Source organism: Triturus cristatus, chromosome 6, assembly GCF_964204655.1.
Source record: "Triturus cristatus chromosome 6, aTriCri1.1, whole genome shotgun sequence".
Taxonomy (NCBI): domain Eukaryota; kingdom Metazoa; phylum Chordata; class Amphibia; order Caudata; family Salamandridae; genus Triturus; species Triturus cristatus.
This window is the reverse complement of record NC_140589.1, coordinates 1,631,288,728-1,631,311,580: the sequence shown is the minus strand read 5'-3', so window position 1 is coordinate 1,631,311,580 and position 22,853 is coordinate 1,631,288,728. Positions and strand designations below refer to the sequence as shown.

The following is a 22,853-nucleotide window of genomic DNA, read 5'->3' as shown; positions in this document are numbered from 1 at the left end:
CATTTTCGTATTCACAGAAGGCACTTACTCATTTTGGTATTCACAGAAGACACTTACTCACTTCGGTATTCACAGAAGTTAGGAGTCCTAACTTTAGGACTCCTAAATGCCTTCTGTGAATACCGAAAGTCTTAAAATTAGGATTTTTCTCAGTTTAGGAGTCCTAAAGTTAGGACTCCTAACTTTACTACTACTAAACTGAGAAAAATCCTAATTTTAAGGCTTTCGGTATTCACAGAAGGCATTTAGGAGTCCTAAAGTTAGGAGTCCTAACTTTACTACTACTAAATTGAGAAAAATCCTTATTTTAAGACTTTCGGTATTCACAGAAGGCATTTAGGAGTCCTAAAGTTAGGAGTCCTAACTATACTACTAATAAACTGAGAAAAATCCTAATTTGAAGGCTTTCGGTATTCACAGAAGGCCTTTAGGAGTCCTAACTTTACTATTACTAAATTGAGAAAAATCCTAATTTTAAGACTTTCGGTATTCACAGAAGGCATTTAGGAGTCCTAAAGTTAGGACTCCTAACTTCTGTGAATACCGAAATGAGTAAGTGCCTTCTGTGAATACCAAAATGAGTAAGTGCCTTCTGTGAATACCAAAATGGTAGTAAGTTTAGGATTTTGTCTTAAGTTAGTTCTGTGAATCTGGCCCTAAGGGCCTGATTACGAGTTTCATGTAATATTCCAACCCATGGGTAAACATCCTGTTTTCGCATGGGTCGGAATTACCAGTTTGAAGGTATTTAACAGATCTAATAATTATTGGATGCGTTAAATAACTAAACCTTTGTCAAATTTTGTCAATGTCAAACCTGCCGAAATATACAGGGGAAAACATATGGCACTTATCGTATCATGCAAATGTTGGTGTGCTATACACCACCATCCGCATGCTATTTCCCATGAACTTGTAATGGGTGATATTTATTGCACCCGATAAATAGCGTACCCCGTGGTATCGTTATTTATCAGGGGCGATAAATAAGGGCTTTGCCCATAATCAGGCCCTAAGTGAAGCCCACCAAATACATAATAACGTTCTCTCTATATATCAGAGTTGCGTATCTCCTTGCTTTAAATCCATTGCTAGTCACAGATGATCTGATCATGCTTTTTCATGTCAATACGCAAATTTGTCCTCAGTACCAGTAGGTGTTAAATGAGCTCTCCCACTTTGAAGCACTCACTTGTGGGATTTGTATAATAAAAAAGCCAGATTTTTAAATGAATATAAGCTGGATTCTTCCAAATCCCGCGCATGGGTACAGTTTGCAAGAGTTATTTGTGTCTTTTTTTGTGGTTTGCGATTTCCTAATTTGGGCCTTTGTTTATGCTTGTTGACTCTCCTTTTGATTCACCTTTTAAACTTAGTTTATGTGTGGAGATTGACTTTTTGATTGGTCTTTCACCTGTTTGACTACCTAGCAAATCAGGCTACTAGCATTTGTATGAGCTTAGGATCAAATTGACGTGGTCTGTTGTTATCACTATATTATCCCATGTCAGATTATAGGTATTTGTAGCACATGTTTTCCAGGTGCACAGAATGTTCGTGGGTTAAGTTTATGAGTCTGTTCAATTATTCCACTACTAAAAATGCGAGTCTGACACTACACGTGCTCGGGTCTCAAGCAATAGCAAGAAGGACCCTGTAGGGTGAGAATAGGGTGAGAGAGTAGCATTGTGATATAGCCATCAGGATGTGAGGTCCAAGATAATGGAAGGAGCAGTCTTGAATGATTGGTGATGTGAAAATGTGTTTTCCTATTTCTCATTTTCAACACAAAATGGACTGCAGCATCTTGTAGTGACAGATGAGATGTTATAGAAAGACAATGTAGGCTCTTTTCCTCTGGTCCAGTGGAAGTGATGAAATAATTCACAACAGTCGGTTGATATTAAAATGTCCTGAAGGAGAGGATCAACGTTAGAAAGCAGAGATGGAAAAAGTTGTTGACCACAGTTGACTTATAGTACCGGTGATGTGTCAATATGATTATATAAGCTAAAGTTTCTTATAGACAGGGCTCATTTCAGGTGTTAGATAGACCCAGTGGTCTCTGGCTGGCTGGGATGCATTGAAGCCAGACAGAATCCACTGCTTCAGATAGGATGAGTAAGATAACCTCATAAAATAACCCGCGCTCACCTTTGGTAGCTTGGAGCAGAGCCGTCACATTTATACTAAGGGTCAAATTGTAAAGTATTGACACAGCACCACCCTCGCAACACACTGAGTACACTTCAAAAAGACTCCACACGGTATGTAGAAAACACTGGTCTTTGTATTACACACACATTGGAATCAAAATGACAAGGACATCTTATATATGCTTTAGAGTTATATGCAATTGTCGAACTCTCCCATTAGCAGTAGAACGGCATGTACTAGTCATAGGTATTCACTTGCCCTGTTATCCTCTCACTCCCAAAGTGACATAAACCCATGTGCATATTTTCCAGAGGTAATCACGATCAAAACTATCTCTCCCACATCAAAATGACAGAGCATATTTGCAGGCTTGTTCAAAGGTATTCCACTTTCCCGCTATCACATTAGCATGAGACACAACATATCCCAATATCGCATACCCCTCACAGCTTGTAATGGTCAAGAAGTCACAGTTCTCCACTACGCCTCATGCTCCAGCCACGCAGTCACTCAAACTATACCAGCCAATGATACACTTGTACCCGCTGGCGACACTTTGATTAGATTGCTAGGACCAACTAGGTAGAAGGAAACAGTTACTTGGTTTTGTCTGTCCGGATTAGGCCGTCAAGGCACCCGGCAGTAGCTTCACAAGTGCAGGATAACTATCCCCCATAGGCAAAAGACTTTGACGCCAGAAGCTGGCATGCTTCCAATCTAGAGAAATGTTTCCTCCCCAGGTGGAGGTGCTAGATGCAGTTGCTCCAGGCAGCCAGTCCTTAGTGCACACAAGGCACAAAGAGACCACTTGGGTCAAGTCACGATGTTACGAACAACAGAGTTTCTTGTGGGGTGGGTCTGGGGGGAGGGAGCCGACAACCTCGCACTGAGGCCACGATGTCAGTCCCTGCCGGCTCCCCAATCTGGAGTTTGGAGACAGTCAAGGCTTCTGGCTCGGGTCCTGTGGACTCGGCAAATGTCCGCCAACAACCCTCGGACACCAAACGCTACATTGTGATTACTGCATACGTTAGGACGGTTCTCGCCCCACCCGACGATAACTTCACCCGTCTCCGCAGCACCTTCTGGTGGTCCTTACAATCTCATGGAAACAGGAAGATCTTTTCTGTCCCTGGGACCTCGTAGAATGGAGGCCAGCCAACCGGCCTTTGGAGAGTGCTTAGGGCCCTGGGACATGACAGGAGGCGATTAACTGCAGTCCAGCAACATCCAGGCAAAAATCCACCAAGTGATAGTCCACTTCCTGGAGCACATAAGCCCAGGTCACCACAAGTCTGCAGATATTCCCATTTTAGTCCCTCCTGCCCCAGCGGTTTCTCTTGTTGATATCCCAGCGTTGAAACAGCGTAGAATGGTTCTAATCCCAAGAGCGTTGCTAAACTCCGGAGGAAAGAGCCCCAGCAGTTATACCCACCATGGACTTTGAAGATGAGATCAGTTCAAAAGGCCACCTCTGAAATGTGCAGGCCCCCTCTAAATTTAGTCCTGTCTGCCACCCTACCCTGGGAGACTTGATCAATAGCTTTAGTAGAGCCAGGACCCTGCCCTTGGAATGAAGGTGCCAATTCCACACCCTCTTATCTGTCCCAGGAAGGCTTCTCAGATTCAGAGGTCTGCAGTTTCCTTTGAGTGCCCCTAGTTTATGGCCGTCTATCAGGAATGCACAGATGTAGCTGTCGCCCCAGCACCCAGATGTAGATTGGAGATAGGCTGACCGGCACCCAGAGAGCCATGAGCATAGAGATGCCCACTTTCCCAAAGTGGCATTTCCACATTAGTAATGTCAAATTCACTCTAACTTCTGGAGAGGATTTGTCATTACTAATCCATCGATACTAAACACCATAATACTACTCTTCTGTAATTAGGAAATACAGATCAATAGCCTTTCCACAGATACCCCATGTTAATCAATGTGAGAAGCAGGCCTCACAGTACGGAACACAGCATCCGATGTTTTTCACTACTAGGGCATGTAACGCACACTGCATCCTGTCTCCAGGGAGTACTCAGATGTAGCAAGAGACATGCAGGGCTTTGGCAAGTAGCTTTTAAATGCCAAGCTGAGGAAGAGTAACCGGCACACACAGGCCCTGCAATGGCAAAACTGTGGAATGTTTGAAGAGCAACCTCCGTGGGTGGCACAACCAGTGCTGCAGGTCCACTTAGTAGCATTTGAATTACATGCCCTAGATATATGTTTTACCACTGGACAAGGGACTTTCAGCTAACTCAAATCAGCCAATAATGTATACACCAATCACCAGTATGTATATCACAAGCACATTCCTTTGGCACTGAATGGCAGTGCCAAAGCACTCAAAGTCCAAAGCCAGCAAAACAAGGGTCAAACAGAAGCTAGGAAGCCAACATGTCAGGGGAGACCATGCCAAAAGATGCTAGGTCTAACATCAGGTAATTGTCTAATGAAACAGACCAGTTGGTGGGTAACCACCAGTTAGGACTTTTGAAGACGACCAGGGCTCCAATTTGTCATATTTAGCCAGTTCAATCACATTCGCAATGTAATTGCAGGGATTCACTTATAGACCTGGGTGGAGCTCCATCTGTGTCTGTCTAATACTACCATTATTTATTTGTTGTCATTGTGAGAATAGAACATGAGATCAACCACAAACACATTTAAAGCCAGAAGGTGGAGCCAAAAACACGTTAAAGATAAGTGATGGATACTCAAGGCAAGGGATGTGGTGTGGATTTGAAACGGTGGTAGAGAGAAAACCCAGCTTCTGCTGTAAAAGAATGAGCATATACAAGCTAGGACATTTTCAGGGATCTGAGGAGTATACAAAAGATCTGGTGAATGCTAGTGTCAGGGATTCCATCAAGTTGTAGGGGACAAGAGCTCTAGTGCCATTCAGTGGGCAGACTATGTGTTGATTATTACCCAGGAAATCCTGAATCATATTCAACAGTGAATTCCTAGTATTGGCACTACTCAGACCCATGTTTGAATAGACCTACATAGACTGCCTGTGAAATAAGGAGACTTAACAAAACAGCCCTTTCTCTTCCATCCACCTGGAGTAGCTTGCTAAGGCACCTCTTCTGAGCCTCCTATTGCTCTTTGTCACCCTCCCCATCATGCATTGTCATTCAATATGAAAAGGAAAATTTAGTTGAAAACAAGTTTAAAGGGAAATTGCAAGTACATACTCCACCACAAATCCAATAGACATTGCAAAAGTCCCTCTAACACCTGGATTGCAATTGTTTACTTCTGGTATATGTCAATGTCATCTATGTTTTAGCATCTTGTCTCCATGACGGCCAGTCATTTCCCTCAAACAAGCAGCTCATTATGTAAATTGAATCTTGATACAACCAGCAAGGAGGCCTCCTAAATGTAAGCTGTGGTATCCTCACTAATAGTGTTGTATTACTCACACAGGCTCCTTAATATGAGTAAGAGTTTAAGGGCCAGATTTACACATTTTTCACACAATGCAGAGCAGCAACCAAATGTGTTGCTCCGAGTCGCACAAAGGTGAAAGCACAGCCATTGGCCTGCTGTGCTCATCCCCTGCGCTGACACTCATAAGGCTGCCTTAAACAACACACAGTCTTGCATCGTGGTGCAGAGGTGAGTGTACACTGTCTAGTATAAGACTTAACTGGAAGCAAACTCTTCCAGTACAAATTCCTATGCCTAGGCAAAATCAGAAGGAGCACACACATTGGGTGTGTGTTGTGCACTTAGAACAAAAGCAGTGCATGCTTTTTGTGGAGAAATGAAAACATTTCCCTTTGTTAGTGCCTGCTTCAAGGAGGTGCTAGCTGTTGACTCAAAGCCTGGTCTGGCTATCTTAGGAGCTAGCCTAGAAGGTCAAACTTTACATTGAAACCTATGGGTGTTTGTGCTGCTCTGCCCAAGTATTAATGCCCCCTTGACGCTAAGTGACACAAAGTAACAGAAAGCAATACAAAACACTATTTTGTGCTGAAAAGGGGCACCGTTCCAGCACAACACACATTTTGCGATGGAAATTAAATACCAGGGCATCTATTTGAATACGTTTGCATCACTTCACAATGGCACAAAGCTTTAGCACATCTAGGCCTAGGTTTATGGAGGCCAGCATCTAGAGCTGCTGTTAGGGTCAAAAGTGTTCATGCAGTTGCAATTCACCCAAGGCATTGTAGGAGCATTGAACAGAACAAATCTTGAAAGTAAATAAACACAAATCAGTGCTGTATGACAGTGACACAGATATGTTTGTGTGTGTGTGTGTGTGTGTGTAAATATCACATTCAGAATGAATTGGCAAGTACTGCCGCTGTAGTTTTGAAGTGAATAATAAGTGCAGAGAAGCCGTAGTAATGTCCACAATAATACTGCTGTTGGTAATGAGCTATCGAGTGAGTATCTTTGGCTGAAGTACAATTGTAAGAACAATGAACTGAAGATGACCTCATCAAGCAAGGAGTATGTTCTTTGTGATATAGGGCTGACAATATTTCACAATGTACAAAACACCTTTTATGAGTTGGAAAAGTATTTCTGACTTGAAAAGGGAGTTTTGCGGCCCTTTCCAAATAGCAAACATGGCAGAGTGAGTTAGACCGAAATGTATCAGTGATTTGTGACCATAATTCCGATTGTGAGCTTTCAAAAGTTCCAACCTCGCTTGTTGGGGTTGTTAACTGATTCACTAAGGGGAAGCTGTTTTTGTGAGACAGCTTCCTCCTTGGTAACTGCATTACATGACCTTGAGGGAGCAGGCCACTGTTTTTTTTTTTTTTTTTAAATATAGGCAAAACAAGTGGCGACATCACCACAGATGGACACTTGCATAGAGCGTGTGCTGGTGAATATTCCCCAGTGAGAAGTCCTAGAACCCTCCAGGAGGGGTCTCCGCTCCTACAAAGGGTTCTCCAGAAGGGAGACAGTTGGCTCTCTCTAGGAGGGGTCTCCATTCCTACCAAGGGTTCTCCAGAAGAGAGATCATTGGCTCCCTCCAGGAGGGGTCTCCGTTCGTATCAAGGGTCCTCCAGAAGGGAGATCATTGGCTCCCTCCAGGAGGGGTCTCCATTCCTACCAAGGGTTCTCCAGAAGAGAGATCATTGGCTCCCTCCAGGAGGGGTCTCCGTTCGCATCAAGGGTCCTCCAGAAGGGCATAAGTTGGCTCCCTCCAGGAGGGGTCTCCGTTCCTACCAAGCGTTCTCCAGAAGGAAGATCATTGGCTCCTAATTCTCCATGCTGGGTAAATGCCAGGCAAGGCAGCACTACGGGTAGCTTGTCTGTGCTTCTTCACCACAGTTGTCTAGCTGAAAGTATCTGCTAAGTCTCTGAAAACCATCAGTCAATATATACATTTAGCCACACCCCGATCATATCACTGTGGGCACTGTCACTCCAGACTCTGCTCCATGCATAACTGACTTCATCCCTATATCTTGATAAGATATGTAACATTGCTGTTCTTATACTAGCTGGTTTGCATAGAGTTTTGCAATTACTCTCAGCACACTTTGGCCCTACAGTAATATCATGGCAAAAGGAAGTACTGTAAAATATAATATGAAAGTGGGGTAGTAACACACTTCAGGCAGTATTTAATTCACACACATTGAAGCATGTGTAGTAGCTTCTTATAAGAACTGATAGGGGCATCAATAATAACAAGCATTTGCAATGCAATAGGTCTCGCATTTACGCGAGTTTGAGCTATTGGCATTATAAATGACAATGCCTTTTTATTTAGGTTTTAAAAAACGAAAACAAAAAAAAAGGCATGGTCATTTACAAGACCTATTGCATTGCACATGCTTGTTCTGATAGCAATCTAAATGAAGGCCCCTGTGTCACATTGATGAGGGGAATGGCTGCTCTCCATGATTTCACTAATGGCGTAACAGATGGCTAGAGATTGTCTGTTATTCTCTGTTACTTGCGCATAATGAGGTCACCTAAACTGGATGACTGGTCACACCGACCCATAGCGCTACCATTGCGACTCTGCAAAATGTAGAAATACCTGCAAAAAGGATTTTGTAGGCATATTTTCTGCAAAATATTGATGATCAAGCAGGTTTGGAAAACAAGTATGATTTCCCATAGCTTCCCCGCAAAAAAAAAACAAAGATTAATCTGGCAAAAGGCAAATTATCGAGTTTCACATGCAATCTATAGCTTGCAATCGCAAGCTATACTTCACATAACATCTGTTTTTGAAAAAGTGACTTAAGAGAAATTATAAGGAAAAAACTCAGAATGTTTGGATCCTTCCAAAACAGCATATGTAAGTCCTCTTTTGGCAAGATGTATCTGCACGGTGAGAGTAAGTGACATTGAGGGGTATTGATTTTTATAAAAGGTTTTCTCATAAAGTGGTCGAACCAACGGCAGCAGAGACTTGCGGGGGCCACATTGCCTAAATGTATTAAATGAGAAGGATTTTAACAATGTAGTATTTCTAACACCACTCACAGAATTAACAAAATGGTTACTTGATGGAAAATAAGGACTAATGTGATGGACTCATGGAGACGTGAATGAACTATTTGGGAGAATGGGCCGGCTAGTGTATTTTAAAACGTTTGTAGGGTTCCAACTCATGTCATGTGTCTATTGTATTTATGCAATTGCTGGTGCTTTTGCAAGGCCACTAAAGCAGGGAAAGAATCGTTACAGTTTCCTTTATACTCGCCAACGGAAAAAAACGATTTAAACTCGAACTTTAGCACTAAATTTCAGTTTGGAAAACGCGTACCTAAATTTCCCATAATAAGATCATCATTTGACTTATACCCTACATATAAATTATACTGTTAATCAACCTGCCTTTCAATTCCATTTACATATTGTGTGAGATGAGGTGCCTCGAGCTGCTTAAAGGTCGCCTCGGTGAACATACATCTAATTTAATGCTTTTTTTGGAGGGGTGGAGGGGAGTTAGTTGATGGAGGATGTTATTGAGGTGCACAACTACAGATTAAAAAATATCCGTAAATATTCAAATATGCTGTCTGCAACAGGGCCTTCAGGAACCACATTTCTGGAAAAAATACAGAGTGAGCCACAGAGATCTCTGCCACACAGTCGCGTGACGACAGCTCGAATATCTTGGCCTCGTCGTGTCTAGGATATGTCGCTCACCAGCGGTCTATAGAGGTTGACCTCCCAGGTCACTGGATATGCCGGTTATTGCGTGTCTATATGGAGACTGATCGATATGGAGACTGATCACTCAGATCACTAGTTATGCCGGTAACTGCGCGTCTATGGAGACTGATATCTCAGGTCACTTAGATGTGTGGGTCACCTCGTGTTTATTGTGACTGATCTCACAGCTGGCTAGATATACCGGTCACCTCGTGTCTACGGAGGCTGATTTCTCAGCTCACTTAGATATGCCGGTCACTGTGTGTCTATGGAGACTGATCGCTCATCTGACTAGTTATGCCGGCCACTGGGTGTCTATGGAGACTGATCTCTTCGCTCACTAGATATGTCGGTCACTGTGTGTCTATGAAGACTGATCTCTCAGGTCACTTAGATATGCTGTTCACTGCACGTCTATAGTGACTGATCTCACAGCTCGCTAGATAGATATATCGGTCACCTTGTGTCTATGGGACTGGTTTCTCAGCTCACTTAGATATGCCAGTCCCTGGGTGTCTATGGAGACTGATCTCTCATCTGACTAGAGATGTCGGCCACTGCGTGTCTGTGTGAAATGAACTCGCCGGTCACTGCGTGTCTTTGGAGAATACACTTTCAGCTCACTAGTTTTGTCCCTCACTGCGTGTCTATAGAGACTGATCTCTCTGTTCACTGCGTGTCTATGCAGATTGAACTCCCAGCTCGCTAGATATGCCGGTCACCTCGTGTATGTAGTGACTGATCTCTCAGGTCACTTAGAGATGCTAGTCACTGCATGTCTATAGTGACTGATCTCACAGCTCGCTAGATAGATATACCGTTCACCTCGTTTCTATGGAGACTGATTTCTCAGCTCACTTAAATAGGCCAATCTCAATAGATATTCCGGTCCCTGCGCGTCGATGGAGACTGAACTCTCACCCACTATTTATGCCAGTCACTGCGTGTCTACAGAGACTGATCGCTCACCTCACTAGATATGCACGTCACTGCTTGTCTATGAAGACTGAACTCTCACCCCACTAGTTATGCTGAACTCCCAGCTCACAAAATGTATTTCTCACTTCAGGGGCACAGTAAATGAACTTTTATAGCGACACAGCATGGGGGTGGGTCCCTTCAAAATGACGCCAAGCACTGAATAGGCATAGACTCTTCATTCCCCCCTAGCCAATACAGGTGACATCGGAAGGTGTCCGAAGACTGAGATGGCACGGTGTCATAATAACTCGCAACGCACTGCAAGCCTATGGCCAATAACTGTAAGGTCACAGCAATCTAAATTACCCCTGAGAGGTCCTGAATGCAGGAGGCTTGGGCCACGGTTTTAATCGGCATTATGAAGTGGAGATGAAAGGAGGAAAGGTGCGAGAATGGGGAAGAGAAAAGAAAGAAGAAAGACATGAAAAACGAGGGAGAGAAGACAAGTTAAATGACTGAAAAAAAAAGAGAATGGAGGCTGAAGAGACTGAAAACAAGCGGCCGTGCGGCCGCGAAAGTGAAAGTAATGCGGTCAAGCGCGGCGCGCGCCCGCGCACACGCACTGTAGCTCTAGGCTTGCCTGGTAGCACTTTTTGGAGCCCTCTCAATAAGTCTCGCCAGACCAGCGCATGCGCTGGGTCAGGCGAGACCTAAAAATCAAATCTAGGAAATCATTAAAAAGGGAGGGAAACGGAATGTGGGAGTGGTTAGAATCAGTGATAGATTGGCATGGGATTAGGTTAAGAAAGCACCCAAGATGCACACAGCTCTAAATTTCTCTTGGAAATACAATGAAATGTAAGATTTTCAGGATGTAAGTGACCGCACGATCCACAACACCTTTATTAATTGAGAAAGCGAACAATGTGTCATTAAAATTGTTGTGAAATGATCTCCCTGTTTATACCCAGTAGCTTCTTAAGATGGGCAACCTGCATGGTGGCAAGACTCTTGCAGTAATATTTTTATGTTTTAAAATGTATCAAGCTATTTGTTACTCCAGATGTGGTGTTTAAAATAACACAAATATAATTAAAGAATAATGTAGAACGTCATAATATCTGTTGTTGAAGGGCACCGTTACAAGCTACTCAGAACTTTTCCATGACTACACGACCACCCAAGTGGGGATGCATGATATCGTCCGCAGTTTCCGCCAGACCATGAATGAGTACAGCCGAGAAGCTGACAAATACAGGTAAGATAACTTTACTGCCACTAAACACGTTATGGTCTATACAAAGTTTCAGTCTAGCAGAAGAAACTCTTGGATGATGCAAGCTCAAAAATTAAAATTGATTAACATGCAGATTCACATTAATGTAGAGGGGCAATTCGTAGGGGTATTTTTAAGGTACGTAAAGTAGTATTGCACTAGTACTCTTTTACATACCCTTGTTCTTGGAAACTGACCCAACATCTAAAATGGGAAAAACATTGGAATGCTCAGGAAATATTCATATTCAGTCAGTGTAAGTAGAAGGGATTCTGTCCTTTTTGCACTTTTACTAATAAGGAGTTTGATGTTTCGGGGCCAATTCACACATGTAAAGTGTGTAACTGTATGTAAAAGTCTACTCCTGCAGTACTAATTCCCATACTCATAAACGCTTTTGTGTATCGGCCCCTAAGAATTTAACATACCTATGCATGAGCCTCATTCCATCTGGCGTGCAAAGCCCGATATGGGAAGAAACTCCTATATGTGTCAGACTCAGGATTATATAACTGATGCACAAAAAGTCCATCCGTACCTCTTTTTTATGCATTACTTGCACCAAGTAACATCTGCAGTAAAACAGGTAGGCAAATGCCAGAGGCGCAACTAGAGCCAAATTTCAGGGGGCGGGGGACTGATTTTTCCAGTAATATGCAGAGTGGCGATGCAGGGGCTCCAAGAAGGGGTGAAATCACAACAAAGCCTCGTTAGCAAGTAAATGGTCTTTTAAAGACCTGTGAAGTACTCGGGTGCGGCTGTGTGTGTGCCCGGGAAGCTGTCTCAGCCGGGCTGACACACTCGACGGGGGGTGGGCTGAATCACTTTGAGCCAATGGGCGTTGCGCGCCTGAATAGTGCACACTCCAAGATGCGCATGTGGAAGACATGAGTTGTTATCCCCTATTTTGAGGTCTGAAATCTAGAAGGGTAAAGTAAGTGTGCACCTAAACGTAGAGGTTAGCAGATGGACAATTTCTATCTTCTGGGAGAGCACACACATTAGGACAAGACACCTAGTAGGTTTGGAAACAGGTTCTGTTATAACTAAGCCTGATTTTCGGTCAGGAGAACGCCGCCAAGCTGGCAGCATCCCGAGTACCACATTTCACCTTTACCTCTGGGCTGGCTGTGTACCAGTGGCAGTCTTGCAGCATGCTTTATCTCGCTTATAGAGCCTGAAGGCAATGCAGCCACACTGCAGCGCCTCCACACTGCAGCGCCTCCACTGTCATGCGCACACTGTTGCCATGTACCATGTCATGCATGGAGCACAATGCGCGCACAACAGTGGAAGCATAGTGGGGCACAACATGTGCCCCAGGCCACTATCCACACTGGGCAGAATCGCCCTGGGGCCATGGTTGGGGCTCCTTACCTTCCTTTCCACCAACCTTTTCATGGCGGGGTCCCTGCCATGGGAAGGAAGGAGGAAAGGAAGGTTGTGATCTGCACAGCAGTGCTGCCAACGGCACCGCTGCCACAGATGGTGCCTTTCGCCACCGCCACACCACAGGATCCTAGATCCTGACAGTGGCTGTGGTCTTGTGGCTGTCTGACGTCCATGGTCCTAATTGGGCAGTCAGACCACGGAGGACACAATGGTCGGACGGCCACCGCGAGTACTGCGGTCTTGGGACCGCCAAACTCATAATAAGGCCCTTATTATGTTCAGAAGAATCCATAGATGAGGTGTTGTGGCTATATAACGGGGGTCAGAGCTTTGTCAACTAGTGAAATCACTGGTTACCGCAGTGCAGTGCAGTAAAGGTCAGAGTTAGTCAAACCAATCCACCTTGTTAGACCCAACATCCTTGGGTGGTAACCCCCCATTTGTTTTTTTGCCTTGACTACTCCTATTTTGCTGAATTTGTCAGTGTTGTATTTGAGACTCTGCACACATTATCCCTGCTAACCAGTGCTGAGGTGCTTGTGCTCTCCCGCACATACGGTGCAATTGGCCTACACCTAACTGGCACATTTAATTTACTTGTAAGTCCCTAATAAATGGTACTACATGTACCCAGAGTCTTTAAATTAAATGCTACTAGTGGTCCCGCAGCACTCATTGTGCCAAACACTATCCTTTAAAACCATGTCTCAGGCCTTTTTAATACATATAAGACACTCCTAAGGTAGGCCCTAAAGGCTAATAGGGCATGGTGCCTTATATTTTAAAAGTAGAACATTTAGGTATGAGGTACATGTCCTGGTAGTGAAAAACTCCTAAAGTCATTTTTCACTACTGTATGGCCCATCTATTCCATAGAATAACATTGCGTTACCTTACTACACGTAATAAGTAATGACTTACGTTTGGGATCAGATAGGAAAATGATGGTTGTACTCAAATGAATTGTAATTTAAAACCTTCTTTAATGGTAATGTCAGATTTTGAGTCACAATTCTGAAAATGGCAGTTTTAGAAAGTTGGCATTTTCTTGTCCTAACTATTTCTGCCTGGTGCTTGTGTCAATTTACGGTAAATAGCTTGGCAGTTAGACGTTGTGTATTCCTCTCAGACAATGAGACAAAGGTGGACTAGATGTTGGGAGGATGGGCCATCTTGCCAGGATGGAACTGTTCCCTGCCTAACTTACATTTCAAAGGGCTGCCTCCAGCACACACAAAAGCGTACCGGACACCAGGTTTTTGTAACCTCAGACTACTTGGAGCCTTGTCGGGGGAAGTCACTCCCACAACAAGTACTGGCACCAGGTATAAATATTGGCCCTCCCAAACCACCTCTTCAGATCACTTCTGGACCTGTGGAAGACTCAGAACAAGGGCTGCCCTGCTGCTAGAAAGGTTGACAAGCAGCTTGATGAAGGAAGCCTTGACCTTCTCCTTGAAACCAGGAGCACCACACTGACTCCATGAGCTAGCTGGAAGGCCTCCTGTGTGATCAACATACATAACAAGCCCCAGAGACCTGTCCTTCATGTGCACAGCTGACCAGACATGCAACTGGACCTGCTTGAACCCTACTGGCCTCTCCTAGAGTGAGTTCTTGATCCCCAAGAGGTGCCTCCCCACATCCTGGACTGTTGGCTGGCCTCAGAGTGCAGTCCTCTGTATAGAAAGGTGAAATCCTTATGTTTTGGGCTCTTCGTGACCGCAAATGGCCTGTTTGAGGCAAGACTCTGCCAACTGTGATGATCTCCAATGCGAAGCTCCGGTGAACCCAACTATTCACGCAACAGCGATTATCAAAGTTGACTGGCAACGCAAGATCTGCACTTCGCACTACAGCAATGACAGCCTGCGGAGACCGCCAACACAAAGCTGCTACAATGACTTTCTATAACGCTGGGCCGGATCTTCATGCTAAAGCAATGATTGTCTGCAATGATCCTCTTGCTCCTTGACTGAGAAATGGATTCTCTGTGCCGGACCTTGAGAAGGTAACTTTTTCAGCAGGGCTAACTTTGTCCCTGTATCCGGCCCGCGCTCCATTGTGGTTGGCTGAACTTGTGACTTGCCCCAGGCTAGCACAACCAGATGACCTTGAGTGGGGCTTTGTGCTACTGATTGAATATCTGGCACTCTGGTATCATTTTATTTATTAAAATGTACTCCGATTTCTAATTTGGTTGGGCATTTTTATTGTCCTGTATTGTGTTTTCACTTTATTACTGTTTGTGTGCTGCATAAATACTTCATACTTTGCCTCTAAGTTAAGCCTGACTGCATTTGTGCCAAGCTACTAGAGGGTTAAGCACATGTTGATTTAGTGAAATTTGTGGTTCAACCTGATAAGGATTTCGGTTGTTGCTTCTGTAGGGTTTTTACCTCCTCCCTCGATCAATATTCAATTTCTTACACACCTGTTACCTGTCTTAAGTGGTAGAGGTTTTGTACAGTGTGGAGAAGCATGTTTTCCTGCTTTTTTAATCCAGTGACTTTATTTGTCAAGCGCTATAAAGGTTTTTCATGGAGCTATTGACATTAAGGATTAGAATGTCTTTTTGAATGACCTTACAGGTGGGAATATACATTTTAGATGATTCATTTTTCTTCCTCTTACTATTTGATGTGTTCAGCTTTTTCTATAGGTATGTTTTTCTACAAGTTGGTTTTTATTGTGTTAAGTTTTAAGAATTTGTGTTTTTCTATAATCTGAATAAACTAAAACATCACAGGTCCATGTATCTGCTTCAAAGTTAAAGTAAATATTCAATTTCTGGAGCAATGGCAAAAGTGGTTTAGATAGTTTTTTAGGTGATATGAAGCAAACATAAATGCTATTATACAAAAAAGCTCAGCAACACATTTGTTAAGGTACTTCTTGGGACCCGCACCAACACCTGCAAATTTAGTTCAGAGTTGAAACAGTATGCACTTTCATACTCTCCTAATCTGAACTTTTGAGTCATTGCCCTGAGATCTTTGCCATTACTTTTGAAAATCCTATGCTGCTTATTGAAGGTGTAACCCAGAGAAATGTTTGTGGTAATGAAATAAAAAATATGTTTTCATGAATGATGAGTGTGAAGAAACATTGTTCCGTATTTTTGCGACCCTGCAGGTTTATGAGTGTCGAGTCCAATGATGGAAAAGACATTGAAAAGACAATGATATACTATGGGAACTCTTTCGTCGAAGAAGCAAATTTCCCATACAATGTTTACCTCTTGGATTTGAATAAGGAATTATCAGGGAATATCATCTTTGATACAGTAAATTTCTGGATGAGAGCAATGCCAAAAGGAAAATGGCCGAACTGGGTGGTAAGAAAAACCCATTAACATATTCAAGCAGTGTCAATGCTTTTGCAGGTGTTTTGAAACAGAGTTTGTCTTTGTCAAAAATATTATATTGCGTACATTTTTCATAGGTAAAACTGTGACATTTTCTTTACTTTATGTTAAAGTAGCAGAAAAGGTCTGGTAGTCACTAAAGGGTTTTGGATTCAATAACAATTATTGGACTTCTTGGGCAGTGGTATATATTGTCTTAACAATGGGCCAGATGTAAGACGCGCAAAATATCGCCTCGCAAATTGCGAGTCTTTTATGACTCACAATTTGCGTGGCGCTATTTTGCATGTACAACAGTGTGTTTAACACTGTTTGCGATTCCCAATGGGGTCGCAAATTGCAAGGCTCATGAACATTAATGAGCCTCTTGCAATTTGCAAGCCCATTGGGAAAGACAGGCCCTCCCAGGGATGGTGGTCAGCTGGGCTCAGCAGACCACCATGTCTGGGATTGCTTTAAAATAAAGCAGCTTTTTTTTTTTTAAATGCAGCCCGTTTTCCCTAAAAGGAAAACGGGATGCATTTAAATATAAATATATAGATATATATATTTTTTTCACCAAGTTTGCCCAAAGCAATGAGAGCACACTCGATTTTGGAAGAAAACCACCAGGTTTATTCACAGGGAAAAACGAGCATCAGCATTCATTTTGCATATTCCTTTCCGACGCGTTTCGAGGCTCCTGCCTCTTAGTCATGGATCATTAGCATATGCTCCGCAGATTACTCTGAGTAGCTCCTTCACAGCATGCCTGATTTAAATACCCTTTGCTCAGTGCGTGAAAATGTTCCATTGCATGCTAGGACTTGTAGTTTAAATCAGAGTACATTTCATACCTTTAGTAGGCTCTGCTTCGTATATTTCATTTTAATATATTGTTGCCCTCAGTGGGCTATGATACTGAGCACGTTCATATTTTCCTCTTTCAAAGTCCTGTAAACCGAGTCTGACACAGTTCCAACTCGCAGCCTTTCAGTTAGTCTTGTACATCGTACATCTGGCCCAAAATTTGTTAACTAGTTATATGACTGATTGAGCATGACATGGTTATACCATTACCTGACTGAGTTTGACATGCTCCTGGGAAGAAAGGGCTGAAGTATCAGTAGTCTATCGACTATGATGTGCTGGAATTTTAAATCACTTAAACCACAACTCTTTGGCTTGAGAATGAGTGGGGCAAACCAGTTAATAAGGTGAACATATATTGCCTGGTTGGATGATATTATGGTAATCTTCAAGCCTTTGTTAATTAACATCGCTTATCGTGGAGGTAACTGATTCACTGTGGGGAAGCTGTTTTTGTGGCACAGCTTCCCCCTTGGGAACTGCATCACATGACCTTGCAGGAGCAGGCCACTGTTTTAAAAAAAAGTATCAGTATCTTTAATAGGCATGGGTTGCTTTAGAACGAAATGTTTCCCTTTTGGGAAAGTAAACACAAAAATGGTTGTCTGCTGTCCCTTAATTAAGTGATTTCCCCAGAATTACAGGATGCTGAGCCAAGCCCTAGATTTGAACTGGATTCCTTAAAACCTTTGTAAATTAATGTGCTCCATTAAAAATAGCCACTTAGAAAAGAATCCATAACCTGTGGTTTTCAGCAGAATGAAAAGGGATGACATCTTATGATCTTAAGCTAACAAGAGGTAGCCTAAAGAGCAGAATGATAATTCTTTGACATTGTTAAAACAGGTATGCATATATAAATACTTAATCTTCAGACCAAATAGAGAACATCTGGATTCCAGAATCAAGGAGACAAATAGTTCATCAAAGGACTTAATTACATTACTGGGCTTACTCATCCATTCCCAATGATTGTACTATGGAATATCGTGGGTAGGAATATACTGCTGCACTAATATTGTGAACAGAATATTGAGGGACAACATTTTGAAAGGTAAGTGCATATTGATGATGTATAGGTTTACTATTCTTAACACACATCTATGCACCTTGAAGATATACAGATCATCACGGTACATATATATGGAGTTAGGCAGAGAAATCCAATACTTATATTTTGCCCACAATATTTGGTGCCATTGAAATTCCTCCCTCGATATTCCAGGGGGACACCTTCCAATTTCAATATTGTAGCACATCCTTAAGGCCAAAGTTAAATGAGAGGAACGCCTTTGGAAAACCAAAGGATAGGGGTACTTATTTTTGAAACATGTGTTTATTTGGAAATTTCAAATTAAATTGAACTGTCAAAGAGAGCAAAATTCTTGTCTTGAAAAAGATGCTTTGACACCAATATACACCATCGAAACGCGTCAACGCATTTTCCTCTGCACAATCTGTCATTGCCGACTGGCTTAGCCGAAAACCAACATAAAATTGACACGTAGGGCGCTAGTTGGCTCCCTTGTTTCCCTTCTTTCATAGATGTGCAAACTTAAATGACAAATAACACTATCTTATTATGTCTCTCTTGCTGCTTTGATAAACTCTATTGGATTTGTTGAGTATCCTGTTGTATTAGAGTACCAAGATAGGTGGTGGTTTTAACTTATGAATTGTTTTTAACACATGAATTATTGTTGATATACACAACCTTAGATTGATGTAAGTCATTTTTAATACATTTTTTACTCATTTTTTACTTCCAGTGTACTATAGATTTATTGTTTGGGACAATTTTTCAGATAACCATGAGGATGAGAGCCGAATGAATGTAACGATTTGTTTGAAAAAGGTGTGAGTTCAACAGAATTAACTAAAGGATAAATCCTTTTCGCACATCCTTAGGCTGAAGTAAGACTGTTCAAAATGTATCAGTACTAAGGTGTAGAAGACAGAGAGCATTCTTTATATAGTTAAGCCCAGCGGCAGTGGGAGGTTCTATAGAATACTTTAACATGGAGTAGATAATTGGATCAAGTTTTTCCTTTAGAGAAATCACTTTGGAAGATACACTAAACCTCATAAAAATTAAGAACCCCATTTTTGGGGATGACGAATGACAAATGACAAAAGAAAAAAAAAAAATAATAATAACTTACCTGCAGCTGGCTGTGTCACACACCTCTGCTCCCTTCCTCTGCAGGCACAGGCTTTCAGACTCCACTGTAGCCAATCGTGACACTGCTCTCATGCGCCTGAAAGCATCGTCAGGATTGGCCAGAGTGTTCTGAATTTGCATTCCCTGTGAAACTGGGAGCCTGTGCCTTCTGTCTACAACCCGGCAACGCAGTTCAGGTTGTAGACTTTTTCAGTGCGCATGGTGGTTTGCCAGCCTGAGACAGCCACCAAACCATCATGCACACGGATTACAGTGCACTTACCACTCAGCCTGCAGCCTGTCATTCCCATGGACCCACCCCCAAAAGGCTCAGCAGGAAAGGAAAAATAAAGCGATAACACATGTTTATTATAGTTTAATTTTTCCTTTCCTAACGTTTTGAGGCAGCTGGCGGGGAAGGCGACGCTTCTTCGCCATAGTCGAGGAGCGCCGCTACTTTTAACCCGTTCCCCCCCCCCTCCACCCAAACAACCACCAATGACAGTTCATAATACAGGACAGCCACAATGTTTTGGTTTTCTGAACACCCACTGTATATAGCTTCATTTATTATTTTATTTGTTCATACATTGTTTAAGTGTTTTTAAACAGGACTTTTTCCTTTAGGGCCCCCCCTGATATGTGAAAGATAAAATATTTATTGGCGTTCGATTAATTAGATTTGTTACATAACAATACACATAAATATGATTAAAAGTCATTACATGAGACAAGACCTAAACATCACAACGCATAAGTCCATTTGCACTTCCCCACCAGACCCCAAAACGTCTTTACTTGCTTGATCACTCCAAGTTAAAAAAAAGTTATAAAAAGAGAATGCGATCTACTCATGTTCTGCACCAATTGACCTCCTCCGCTTTAGTCCCTTTGCATCATTACCAATGTCCCATTTTGGCCCATCATCATACCAGGCCTTTGTGGGTCACAGTTCCACTAATAGCCACAAACGCCAAAAGTGCTCTGTGCATAAAGTGCTTTGTGCGAAAAGACTGTGCAACTGGGCTTTCTGTCCCCACTGGGTTGAATACACACTCTCTGATTATCTTCATGTTTTCATTTTTGTGATCCTTTCCCAAATAACTTTGTAGTGATTCTACTAGCTTAAGCCAGCCCTCCATTACATAATTATTAGCGTTCTCAAAATGTCTCCTTTTTCTGGCTCTGGGGATTCACTTGTGGAATGCTGCAATATGCATCCTTCATATCTTTCCACTCCTCTAAATGACTTGCCCACAGTAGATTTGAATTACCTCCAACCAGCAGTAGTACATTTGGATGTTCTAGCCTTAGTCCTTCTAGGAAATCCACCAAGTTCCCTGCGGACTCACTTTTTTGTATTGTAGATGGATGGAGACAGATGTTTCCAATAATTAGTGTTTGGTTCAGTCTCTTTATTTGGCTTATGTCTGGTTTGATTTTTACGAAAATAGCATCACCTTTTCCAGCTCAGATGAGAGATGTTGGCTGCCAGATCACTTTTTACTTGGTTGGAGACCCCACCACTTGGGCATTCATTGCACTGAGAAGGCAGGGCAGGAGCAGCTCATTTTATGCAGTTGGGGTGACGTTCAGGCTCCAAATACCAGATTTCCTATAGACAGCTAATATTATTCATGGTTAGCTCATTCACCTCCTTTATTTTATCCTCAAGGTCTGAAATTCCTCTCACGTTCCAATAGCACATCTTCATTAGGAGCATTGATTTAAGGATCTAGCTAGCCATTCCCAATTCGATTGGCAAGGTGTTTCAGGCTCTGGTTTTTGAAACTCTGTCATCAGGCGTTTGGGCCCATCTCCCAGGGTCTGTGGTCCATTTCTTGCTTACATTTTTTCTTGCTTACATTTTTTCTTGCAAGACCATGTTGAAGCCTTGTTATCTTGCATATTTAAAGTTATACTTTCCCTGAGGAGCAATTAGTTCCCTTTTGTGCCACGCCGCCCTGCTCTTTTGATCATTGTTGATGTAAATTGTCCACCTCTTTTTGCTCTAGACTTAATATTGTGTCATCTTCCAGTGCCCCTATTGCGTTTCTCCTCGAAACAGAGCGTGCACCCCATACCGAAACTGCCCTAGATATGGCGGGGATTAGGTATCAAAGGATACATATCAAACTGATTACAAATCAGGTTTATGCCCCACGTAGACAGTTGTATTTTGTTGTCTATAAATCTTTGGACAAATGTCATCTCCCTAAAACCTAAATCCGTGCGTTCATTACTTTTGCCACACCCCAGCGTCTTAAAAGCCACATATTCTATGTCATTTGAGGACAGTTTTTCCAATCCTGTGAGTTTAGAAGCCAATCTGATTATGTTCTGTCTATTAAGTATACCTGATCTTCCACATGAAGCGTACTCCTGGTATAAAGTTATGCTTTATAATCCCTTTCCTGGTCCCTTTATTGCTCCCGGGTTATTAATTTCCAGCTGACTTTGATGCACCTGAAGGGCTCAACCACTATAGTTGTGCTCATCATTTCCTCTTTTCCCTCCAGGCCTGAAGGGGCATTTAATGTGATAAGGCGTTGTTGTTTACTCCCCTCCGCCGCCCACTTCTGAGCTCAATATTTATGGGTGGCTCTCTGGGTATTACTATTGGCTTTAATTGCTCTGTAGTCCCTTCCCTGTAATGTGCTCCTGCTATTAGGGTTGAGTTGTCGGGCCCTCTGTTTGAGTAACCAGGTCCTGTCCTTCAAGTACTACTGATGATTTTTGGCATTTCCCAAGTCGTCATCTTTCTGCTCCGCCAAGTCTAACTACTGCTAACGTAATCTTTTTCTTTGCTTAAGTTTCAATTTCAACTTCCTAGCTACCCAGTGGTTCGCTGGAGTAATATTGGCCGACGATTTTACCCTTTGTGTGAAAATTGCGAAAGGGTATAATGTCCCGCTTAAGGGGAGCTAAGTCATGGTCTCCTTTTTTTACTGTTCTAATTGAGTTTTTTAGTTGTTTTATGTGTTTTTCTTAGAGTGTGTGCACGGTTCATTGCCCATATTTGATTTTTCATTCGGTGGGCTTTTGTGTTCGTCCATTTCCCTTCTCACTCTCATCTAGATTAGTTTCCTCTTCAAGAATTGTACTGGAATTGCCCAGCTCACTTGATTTGCCATTCGAAATTTTTCTCGACTGGCGGGCCCTAAGTGTTCTATCCCCCTGCTGAACCATTGGGTGTTTCAGGAGCTAAAAGGGGTCCATACTCGGGGCCAGATGCACAAAGGTAAATTTTCACTTTTGTGTAAGTTTACAATTGCTTTCTATTCACAAAGGGATTTATGAGTAGTATCTTTACGATTGCAGAGTCTCCACACATAAAAACATAGGTATTTTTATGTGCGGAGACTCCGCACTATTAAAGCTTAAAGATACTACTTTAAATCCCTTTGTGAATAGCAAATGTTCACCTTGGTGAATCAGGCCCGCAGTCTTTAATCCTTCTATTTTGTTATTCATTCACCCCTGCCACTTGTGGTGTTGTTAGCAACTCCCGCCTTTATGTCCTGTTTGAGGGTTGATATGACGTCCAGTAAAGAGCTAACTTGTCCACAATTGAGTCACATAT

General features: G+C 42.5%; 1 protein-coding gene across 1 annotated transcript in view; it reads left to right on the top strand.

Annotated features, from left to right (window-relative positions):
• SLC3A1 (solute carrier family 3 member 1) overlaps positions 1–22,853 on the top strand; it is a 58,306-nt gene that overhangs the window by 15,430 nt on the left and 20,023 nt on the right. Inside the window, exons 6-7 of the mRNA XM_085612775.1 lie at positions 11,359–11,483; positions 16,029–16,230. Of these exons, the coding sequence (XP_085468901.1) occupies positions 11,359–11,483; positions 16,029–16,230 (327 nt within the window). The remainder of the gene's footprint in view (positions 1–11,358; positions 11,484–16,028; positions 16,231–22,853) is intronic.